We start from the raw sequence: 11,473 nt of genomic DNA, 5'->3' as shown, positions 1-11,473 counted from the left end.
TATATATATATATTCTGTGGCAGTGTATAAGATAGTACTCGGAGAGTGAGCGGGATCAAATCAAGAACCGTAAACGAGGACGAAAAATGGAAGGCATCGCGACGAGAGTTCAGCATCGCCTCGTGCAAGCTTCCTCGAGTAAAATTATTCTCACGCGGTGAGCTTGAAGGAAGCCATGTTGATGAAACCCAAACGACGAGCTGGGACAGAGTGCACGACTGACGGATTGCGATTAATGTTGGAAAATGGGATGCGAATGTAATATCCGAGGACAGAAACACTCTCCTTAGAGTCATTCTTCAGTATTACCGATCTAGTTTATCATTATGCATTCCTGATGGATCTACGGATTTATCAACTCTAAGTCTAACGATTTAGGAGACGTAATTTGCTTTGGACGATATTAGATAGGATCAACTTTACCTCGTGGGTAACTAACTTTATTCGTAATTCTCTCACGTTTCGAATAGATTCATCAGATTTCTGCCCTATGAGAATTGAGATCTATCATTTTTTATTTTATTATTTTTTTTCTTCTTCTCTATTGTTGTCTCGCTCATTTATTTTTTTATAATTTTGATCCTATTATAATATGTTGAACTTGAGATTGAACGTAAAATCATAATGATATCGGATTAAATGCATAAATATATGTGATTTTTATTCCAACTATTATCCACGTTAGAAATTTTTGCTCGACGTCAGTAGGGAAGACAGCTCAAGCAGATTATCATTACCATTTCGTTTCAAGCAGTAAACGTATAAATATTCAGGCGTACTAGAGTTAATTGAAAATCGTGTTTTATAATTCGAGAAAGCTTCGTGAAACGGTCGGCTTTTCTCGACATTCCACTTTTCGTCTAAAGCGGATTTTCGTAGAACGTAAAACGGGTAAAACAGGAGCGTCGCCTTAGATTCGCTTTGAAAATCGTTTCGGTCCAGCCGAAAGCCGTTTGGAAAGTGCCGCTAAAGCTTCCCACCACCTTTCCACCACCTTTCCACCACCTTTCCACCACCTTTCCACCACCTTTCCACCATCTTCCTAAACAGCCTTCCTCCTGTTTCTCTCCCGTTTTCCTCGTAAAGCAATTTTCCAGGGTGCCACTAGCTGAAATAGGCGTGCTAATACTACTTACAAGCGAGCAGTAAACGTTCGACGCGCATGTTTATATCTATATAATAATACACGTAACGCAACAACGTATACGTTGATTTCATTTTATTTCGTGGTCATTTCCCTTGTTGGAGAGTGTAAATTATCACTGACATGTCTGCAACGAAGAGACTTTTGTTAGCGGCCACTCTAGTACGATTATGAACCCTGGAATGGAGAGCGTTAAAGTGCATCGTCATAAAAAAGGTACAAGCGAGTTATTTTGAGGGAAAATTTTAGGCTCCTCGAATAGACACGTATGAAATTGTTATTTAGTAACGATACGAATTGGCGTACTGTTAACAATTTAACAAGCACGTCATCGAAAATAAATTTCATTTACCTATAATATCAATGTATTGACATTTTATATACTATCACTGTTTAAAAAAGAGCTTGGAAACATTTTTGCGGGTATACATCTAAAGTGCATTTTAAAGCACCCTCTATGTATCCTTCTACTCTGAAATATGGTACGTGTAAATATTTTAGATCTATGTGTAAAACAACCGCGAAAACGTTTCACAAGTTTTTGTATTTTTATTAGCAGAACGTTAGGAAGCGGCTTTAGACTGAAAAATATGTAACTAATTGCATAATAATTATGCAATAGAAACGATCAAGCTTACCCAATGTATGCAAAACTGCACCACCAATTCATCATGGCCTCGGAAAACAATGTCTCGCCGATGTTGTATCGAGTACGCAAGTCGTACTTGCTCCCATCGAGTGGAACGCCGAGCACATAGGACAGCTCTTCCCCGTGTATCGTCTGTTGTCGTTGTTGCTGTAAAATAACGAAGCGACGATATCGATCGATATGTCCCGGTTTTTGTTCCACCCCTATCCTCGTGATATCCCATTCAACGGCGTCGCCGATAATTATACAAGCTTCGAATAACATCACCAAGAGAGAGAGAGAGAGAGAGAGTACATGAGAGAAATCAGAAATAATCATCCGGCCGAGCCATCGCACACCAATCTTCAGAATATTTAAATTAGCAGCCTTATCTCTAGCGTTTGCTTCTCCTATCTACATACATACGAACAAAGTGTCAATTTTATTTATTTAGATTTTCCATTTCGTGTAAGCTCTCTTAAAAATTATATTTGATTTTTATTCAATTCTGAATGATCCTTATCCGCGAAGTATAATGCATATAAAAGTATTGATCTTTCTACTAGATTCATTGAGAAATAAAACACCCGGTATATAAATCCACGCTAGAGACATTTTTCACGCGCGCCAATCCGATTCCTGTCGGTTTTCTCTATCATATCCCCCTTTCTTTCTCTGTCTAGCTCTTGGTATAACAGGAAAACGTATAGGATACGTGGGGTTAGACGCGGGAGTAGACGCGGGGGTAGACGCGGGGGTAGACGCGGGGGTAGACGCGGGGGTAGACGCGTGCGCGCGTCTCATACTTCGATCAGTGCGTTCGAGAATTTGCGACTTTACCGTAACGATACATCGACTACGTCATTGAACTTGGAAATGGAATTCCCCATATTTATGGTGCACGGTACGCCCATACGATGCAAATATCCGTGTCGAAGAGGCAACAGCGGTAACCGAATATGTAATATTTACCGTATTTGCCGTAGGTATTTGCCTGTGATATCGTCCTATAATACCATTTTCCATTGCACAATACGACTCTCATAACGATACCCTCTTTTTCGGAGGGCGAAAGTGGCTTTTTTGTTATTTACTTTTTTATTTTTTCGTTTATTTAATCTCAATACGCGAACGCGAGTAGAATAAATATTACGATTATTGACCGATACAGAGTGTATATTACGTTTAATCCGAGGATAGAAAATATTCTTGTTTCCTTATTCGCGCAAATTATTCGAAAAAATGAGAAAAAATGAGAAAAAATGAGAAAAATTAGAAATGCCTGATATTTTAGAATGTCTAATTGAAGAAGCTAATTGATTTGACTAAAATAAAAGGATCGCTTTAGCGGTTCTTAAACATCTCTATCCAACGCCATAACGCAACACAAATTTGTAACACTCCGGTGATTTCACAAGCGTCTACGAGCTTAAAGAGACCTTTATGCTGATCAACGATACGATCAAGGGTCGGTTAAGTGCACCTACATCGACACCGAGTCGAGAGTGCTGGATAATTTGGAAAATAAAGGACCAGATCCAATCGGAGAATGAAACTTTAATTCTACTTGAAAACAGTTCGACGTTTCAGCCAATTTAGTCTCTGTCTAATAGAAGTCACAAGAACAGTTGGCCTTAACCCAAACAGACTCATAGTTTGTGCTCGTGATTTTCGTTTCTTCGGTTTACGAACATAATGACTATTGTTAAACCATTCAATAATAAATTTAAAAGTGCGAGACAGAGTCAGATAGAGGAAATTCCGCGATCGTATTTTTATCGATTACATTAGATAAAAAATATTTAGTTACCGTGATGCATGGTATAGAGAGTAAGGCAACTTAACGTAAAAACACATTTTTATTCCATTAAGAAATATGTCAGGGATTTTGAAATTTCCTTGACGTCTCCCTTCGACGAACTTCGCCGAACTCTGTAAGTACGTTTAAGTTGTTTTTCTCTTTTCGGTGTATTTAACAGGATGAAAATTCCAGATATCGGTGCAACGTGTGTGCAATGGAAAACAACGAAATAACGAAAATATACGCAAATCTACTATACGTTAGTTTACATTAAAATGTGGACACGCGATACGAGCAATGATTACTTGAAATCGATTTTCATTTTCAACACTCTTCGAAATTAATTAACATATTCGTGCAAGTCCAAGGAGTAGTCGATCTATCAACGTCAAGGTAAGAAGTAACTTACACCGGAATAATCTTGCATAGCCTTCGGATGAGAGAAGACGTACATGTAGCTATTCGGGTTTGCTCTAGAATGTAAATTGGCGGTCATTATCAAGGGTGCGACAGTACCGCTGTCAGAAAGTGCTTCTAGGACCATGTCCCTATTCTTCGTCGCGTAGTCGTCTGTAAATTCGCCATAAAAGTCTCCATAGTGTTCGAGGATCTTCGATAGGACGAGCTCTGGCTCCAGCTCGTGCGTGGCCTGTGAAATTAATTAGATATCCTTATTATTTTTCCAAATGAAATTGTTCATTTAGATCTAGGAACGATAATTCTTACCTTAGCATGATCTCGAAGGATCTCATCGCGTTGATTATCGAACAAACCATGTTGTAAGGCAGTTTGCGGTAGAATGTGAAATTTTTCTGACTCGGTAATGCCGTACATTAAGTCGTATCTGCGCAAGTATTTACAAGTGGACGTATTAGAGATATTTTGCACGAATATACGCGAGATATATTCAAAGCGTGCTTGTTCCCTTCCACCATAAACGGTTCCTATACGATGCACGTTTACGCGGGCGAAAAGGATTAATCTACTGCGCGTACCCACTTGCCGCAATAATACGCGGTAGTACGTAATGCCATGGTAAAAGGTGGCTGCTCTTAAAAGCATGCGATTGAGAGAAACGCTACCAGTATCGTTTTGTATATTTTATCTCCTCTATTCGCCGCCTAGAGAATATATACATCAAATATTTTCGATATATTCTCCAAATATTTTCACAATATATCATATTTTCATGGATTTTAGATCTATTCAGCTGATTCATAAATAAGTGACGCTAGAAGTAAAGAAGTTTGTTACTTTGTAACACGCCACTTATTATTTACGAAACAAACCAATGTAAAATAAAATAACTAACCTGCCGAAAAGTTGTGTGTCTTCCATGAGGTTAATAGGTTTATTCGGTATAACCGCTTTGTCAACGAGAGGTGCGAACGCCGGCACGTATCGCGGCTTGTGAATCTTCACGTTGAGAAGCGTTTCGACATCTTGAAAGCGTAGACAATGCGCCAAATCGCTGTCGTTCGTCGTTGGACAATTCAAAGCTATCGCCACCTGCAAAAGGAAACGATTCCTGCAATTTCTCCCGAACAGCAATGAACATTCCTGACCTATCTCGGCGCTCTCCCAACGATAAACGATCATTGTTTTTCTGTTTTTCCTTTTTTATTTCTCTCTAACTTACTGGAATTTAGATCGTGACACCAGTTTATTCTCTTAACGTTTCTTTGCCCGATGCAATGGAAGAATGGCTTGCATTAGTATTCCTATTCGTATTCCTATTCGTATTCCAATTCGTATTCCTATACGTATTCGTATTTTCGCAGGAAATTTGTGATGCAAATGAAACTCTAATAAATCATTTGGCCATTCATTTACTAATTAAATGTATTTAATCGTTTTTATAAATTACCGAGTCATTTGGATCGATCATTTGAGAGCTTTAAATAATTTCTTAACATAATGAATAGAAATAAATTAATTCGATTGAAAAAAATAGTTTTGATAAATTGCATTTTTAAATCGGAACAAAAAAGAAAAAATAAGAAAATCTCTAATACTTGCAGAATACGTGTATCCTTTTGGTTAAAATGGTATATTCCTATGAAAAGAAAAAATAAATTCTATGTCCTATTTCCCCCCTACGCGAACTTCCTATAAAACTTGTTATTTCTAATGTTGCAGTGTTTGTAAAGATATAAGAGACAGAATGAGAATAAGAGACGAGGAGAAAGCTCGAAGAGTAAAGACGGTGGAAACGCAAAGGCGTCGACCCGTGTTGCACCGATGCGTTTAATTTCGCGTTCGAGATACGTAAGAGACTTCCTAAATCCTCTCATCCCTTTGACGACGACGGGATCAAAGGCGATGAAAACCTTTAGCGGGCCTTCGAGCGAACTCAGTTCTTGTCTCCCTACCCCTACCCCTTACTACGACCCCCTACGTTACACAAAATTTCGCGGATTTTACTAAGGACACCCTTTCATTCCTTTAATCTAATAAACCATTCACCGCTATTTTCTTTCTGTCTAATATTACAACGATATAATGGCGAGGATGATTATCTTTTCTTCCTTCCATTTGCGAATTAAAATAATACCTAAAGAGAAAAAAAACATTTATCGAAGGCAATGAACGTAATTAACTCTAAATTTTGAATCGGTCGTTAATGCAGGACAGACATTGAAAATATCGTTCCTATTGATCGACGAATTTAATAGGTATTTAAACAATAATAGTCGATTTCATTGAAATTCAATTGGAATAAAAGCGAATTAGCCATTTCATTGTATCTAGCACATATTCCTTATAATGCACGTAGTAAATTAATTACTACTAATGGCATATATAAAATAATTCGAATGTGCATTTAACCGATGATATAACGCAACAGGAGAATTCTATGTATAATGAGTTTCGGAAATAAAACCTATCGAAAAATTGATTGGATTTTACGCGGTCTCTTCCAAAAGGTATAATAGAAAAAGAGACTTTTGTTTTTAATGCGATAAGTTATTTATCTCTTTTTTTTTCTTGTAAAAATCCATCTTCCATTGGAAATTGATCGATGAAACCAGAATATCTTCTTACCTGCTTGGTAATTTGCAGCGGCGCCTTGCCGATAGCGTCAGCACTCAATGCCGAACCGGACATCAGAATGGCTCGCTTGAACAGACCTGAATGTTATAAGAGACAGGAACGATTAATAACTTTTCTGCTTGCTCGCTGTGCTGAAAAAAAAAAACTATGAAGAAAGTGAAAACAAAAGAGAGGAAGAGAGGAAAAGAAACCGATAATCATCTTTCTCTTCCTTACTTACTTTTTTCTCTTCCGATCCCGAGGTGGAAAATTACAAACAAGGGTTAGGATGAAAAATCGCAATCTACTTTTTATCTCAGGTGTTTCTATACGAACGTGGTCGTAACTATAGTTTTTCTACTGCTAGAAAGGATTCACCTTAGTTTCTCCAAAACCGTAAGTTTAAAAGTTTCATTTAAAAGTCTCTTACAAGTTCTCTGAATTTAGGGAATTAATCCTGGTCGTGGAGTACCTACTCATTAAAATCCTTACTTGAGAAGAAACGATTAGAAAAAAAAGAAAATGATCTACGTTGAAGCATACTCGATGGAGAAGTTGAACTGTATATCTATAATTATTAACCGAAGTTAGGGGTTGAATTGGTCGATCGTGGTGATGTCAAGGGCAGCAAAGGAAAAAAAAAACTTTCTCGATTATCGATTTTTCGAGCATAAAAAATGGTGGAATCTTGTCTGTACTGTTCGCAAAGTAAGTACTTATGTTCGTCATGGAGTTTGGAGCGTTGTGGGTTGGGTGATGGGTACGGAGATGGTGGTATGAGATGGTGGTATGAGATGGTGGTAGGAGATGGTGGAAGGAGATGGGGGAAGGAGAGGGACGACCACAGAATCGACGAACGCGTTCATGCGAGGAACGTTTAGACCGTAACACGTAGGACCAAGCTGTGCTAGGAACCCCTTCCTAGTTACTCTCCCAGTTTCTCCCTGTAATACGTATGCACGCGTGTGTGCCGGTTCACCGGTTCACGCCGTCCACGATCTACGAGATTAATTCACGAAACGATTCTCTATCCTTCTCCTCCTCTCTCAAACCTATCTTCTCCAGCTTTCCCTCCCGCCATCCTAACACCCCCTTTCAACAAACTTCGATCTCGTGAAACTGGCCAACTTTAACACCAACTTCTCCAACACGTCCTTCTATTCTTCTACCATCGTCTACTCGAGTTGAATCCAACTTTATTTACATCTATATATTTCTCGTCGATAACGTTATTATTTTTCAATACACTTTCTCCCATTCGCGCGATATATATTCCAATTTCATTTTGATTTAGAACTTTCCATTCTTTTGAATTATATTGTTAACATATACCTATGTAAGACGTGATCAAGTATCATTGCCAGTTGTGTTTCTAATCTATTTAGTTTTCTGACGACGCCAAATTCTTCCTTGGAAAAAAGTTTACGCGACATGGAAAAATTCGACGCTCCAGGTTTATATGAAATTTTTTTCTACGTGACTCCGCAAACTGGAAGTTCTTTTAACGAGTTTTCCTGGAATTTACCTAGAGGGGATTAGTTTCTCGTTGAACGACACCAATTCGAGAGCACACAGTATGTACTGGTTCGTATACACGTTAGGGGCATACAGAAAGGGATGGAGTTGTTTTTCCAAAGTCTAAGTACTTTAATATATTTTTGAAATACGGAAACGTTTTAAGGGCGTACAGGATAATTTCACTCTTGTTGAACTCCGTATACGCTTTCGCAACGTAGATATAAAATACCACCTACCTACGAAAAGATATGGATTCCTTGGTTAGACTCCAAGTTTTTCGGATTCTCAATTTAGCATAAAGTATAGAGAAGAAGTCTTTCGGAAAGTAAAATATTTACTGAAAAAGTAAACGCGTACAAAATGTTCACAATTAAAAAATGATTACAAATTATGCTATAACGAATGGAATATCTTACGCTTTTTCGGTTTTTTACATAATTACTTTTTATTCGAATTAAAAAAAATAATCGTACCTTCGTTGTTTGCAACCGGACTGAGGAGAAGTAAATTAGCAAAAATAGCACCGGTACCGTGGCCAACTAAGGTCACAATGTCGGGATCTCCACCGAAGGCAGCAATATTTTCTTGGAGCCATAAAAGCGCTGCTATTTGATCCAGTAATCCAAAATTACTCGCCGCGTCGTCCCTTATACCTGGTCTTAGGAAACCTACGGGAAAATCACTTTCTTTTCTTTATCCAGTAACATCGAGCGAGTAAGTTTATTTCTCTTTACGTGAACCACGTTTTTATGTCTATATAGTTATAGTTTGAAAATGTAAAATTAATCTGTCGATATTTGTTTTTGCCACACAGTGCAATTTTAATCAAATTTAAATAATAAATACAAAATTTGGACCTCCCAGCTTTGAGAGATTTTACGGTATTGCACTTCCGTCCTTTACACATTTTATGCTTAGGTGTATATATTCTTGTATATTTTCACAAATTCTAACTCTACTATAATAAATCCTAGTTTCTCTCAGCTTCTCTTTCTCTCTTCTCTCTCTCTCTCTTTGAAAATCTTCCTGCAATTGGTCGCTATATCCCCGTAAAAGAACGTCATGGTCTACAGCGTAAAAATAGTGAACGCTATCTATCATCCACGGAGAAAGGAGACTTTGAAAAATTTGGAAGTAAGAAATAAGGTAGTGGAAGGCTTGAAGAAAGGAAAAGAAAAAATGCTGATAGATGCAAGAGTAAAGTTCATTGAGTTTACCGAGACTTGCACCCCAGTGTTTACGTTATTCCAAGTTAGGAAAGAAGAAGTATATAGTAACATAAGTATAGAAGAAAGTTGCGTTTTACAAAGGGAACCTTTCGACTGACCTTTCCTTGTGAAATGTATAACAAAAGTGGGAGCACGATACAAATGGACGAACGTTGCAATAGAGAATGAACGAACGTAGAGCCTAGCTGGTAAGTGGAGTGGTCGAAGTAGAAAAAAGAGCGTAATAGCGAGAGAGGAGAAAAGATATAAAGATAAAAAGAGAAATGAGCGTTTGAGAGAGAGAGAGAGAGAGAGAAAAGAAAGACGAGTCCGAAACCATAATCATAAATTAGGTTAAAGTGCCGGAGAAGCGCTTAGTAACTCCGCTTTAGGTGGTCTGCTTTGCTCGAGTAAAAGAGAGAGAGAGAGAGAGAGAGAGAGAGAGAGAGAGAAGGAAAGAAAGAAAGAATGAAGGAAAAAGGCGAAGGATAGAAGCTCACGGATAACTTGGCCCCTTCGCAAAACATGGGAAAAAATATGCTCCTCGAGTTCAGCGTGGTGGAAGAAAAGAACAGAAGCGTTATGGTATAAGAGCCAGTTCCGCGTTTCGGACTAACTAACAGGAAAGGAGGCTCTTTAACCTTTCGTTAGTTTGATTAAGCTACGTACTTCGTCATTTTCATCTCGCGCTTCTATCTACTAGATTTCTTTTCTTTTTTTTCTTTTTTTTTTTTTTTTCATTAGTCAGTCAAAAAGAACTCGGTGCGAAAGATAAAGCGAGTTAATTTGAGGGATGAAAGAATCGAACTTTAGGCAAATTGAAAATAGTATCGTTTATCTAATCCATTGTGAAAGCATAGTTTGAATTTGTTTGTTTTTGGGTTTCCTTACTCTTTGTCGGATTGACCATGCAACTTGGTCACGTTCAACAATACAGTAACAAATAGCGAAAATAAAAAGGAGTCGCGTATTAAGAATCAAAGACCGAAACAGCGAAGCGTGAATGTTAACGAAGCAGAAGTTCAGATTCCGTGTTGAATGCCTCCGCACACAGTCCGATGGGATTTCGTGAATTCGAATTGGAACAGGTTGTGCCTTTGGTCTGCTAAAAATTCAAATATCCTCGACGATCTTCGTAAATAGAATCCATTGATTTTTTTGTCAGGGTCGAAACGCGATACGACGTCGAAGAGTAGAGAAAAAGAGAAAATGAGAAAAAGAGAAAAATATCTTTCGAATCGACTCGACGGTTTTACAATTTATAGCAAAGTAGAAATGCAAAACACGTGCGCTTAATGCACGCTCCGCATTAAATCCGGATTTTTAAATGCACGCATATATAATATACATTTTTTATGACATATCTATATCTAGATACGTGTAAATATATACATGTTTGCGTGCATACGTAATGCCAGCAATCGTGTAAAAGCATATCTATCGTATGCAAATTTGGAAACACATACATACCTAAATTAAAATAAATATAGATGTAACATAATAAAGACATATACATAAAAGTTCTGCGTATAGTAAATATTCGTAGGAGAAGAATCTTACTCACCTAAAATGCCAAGCCGAAAATTGATGGTGACGAAAACGACGTTTCCGTAAGCAGCTAGGATGGTGCCATCGTATGGATTACCGCTGTTCCATTTGTAACTTTCGCCATGTATAAACACCATCACAGGATATTTCTTTAAATTTCTCTGTCCTGGAAAACAAAAAGAAACGTTGACTTTTTCTCCTCGGAGATGATATTTTCATGAAAATAAAAAGATTCCTTAACAACAATGTATCGCGATTCAGGTAAAAACTAGAAATATTGTTGTTAAATATTTGACGAATTATACGAATATGGTTGACGTATATAATATACCTGGCGCATATATGCGCGTACTATTACGATAGGTCGTGTCGTTTTTTACGAGTTACTTTGATTTACGTCAGACGAAAAATTATCACCGTAGTTTGGCTGTGGTACCGGGAGCACGTTTGGTTCGGGTCAGTTAGAAAATTTATATGCATATCGGTCGGCTCGCAAACTATTCAGAGTTTTCGATATTAGAGTAACTATAAATTCTTCCAATCCCGTCCGGAGTACGACAAAGTTTTCTTTTTCGAATACGATCTGCAAATTA

At 37.8% G+C, this 11,473-nt stretch overlaps 1 protein-coding gene across 1 annotated transcript in view; it reads right to left on the bottom strand.

Annotated features, from left to right (window-relative positions):
* Positions 1-11,030, bottom strand: part of LOC106790805 — a 17,089-nt gene extending 6,059 nt beyond the window's left edge. The window contains exons 1-7 of the mRNA XM_014755965.1: positions 10,897-11,030; positions 8,598-8,792; positions 6,619-6,704; positions 4,886-5,082; positions 4,300-4,417; positions 3,983-4,222; positions 1,783-1,940 (exon numbers count right to left, since the gene is read on the bottom strand). Of these exons, the coding sequence (XP_014611451.1) occupies positions 1,783-1,940; positions 3,983-4,222; positions 4,300-4,417; positions 4,886-5,082; positions 6,619-6,704; positions 8,598-8,792; positions 10,897-11,017 (1,115 nt within the window). The 5' untranslated portion in view covers positions 11,018-11,030. The remainder of the gene's footprint in view (positions 1-1,782; positions 1,941-3,982; positions 4,223-4,299; positions 4,418-4,885; positions 5,083-6,618; positions 6,705-8,597; positions 8,793-10,896) is intronic.
* Between the last annotated feature and the right edge of the window lie 443 nt (positions 11,031-11,473).

The sequence above is a fragment of the Polistes canadensis genome, unplaced genomic scaffold (assembly GCF_001313835.1).
Source record: "Polistes canadensis isolate GaletaPanama2010 unplaced genomic scaffold, ASM131383v1 scaffold_261, whole genome shotgun sequence".
NCBI classification, from domain to species: domain Eukaryota; kingdom Metazoa; phylum Arthropoda; class Insecta; order Hymenoptera; family Vespidae; genus Polistes; species Polistes canadensis.
Note: the sequence above shows the minus strand (reverse complement) of the source record. Positions and strands in the feature narration are given on the sequence as shown.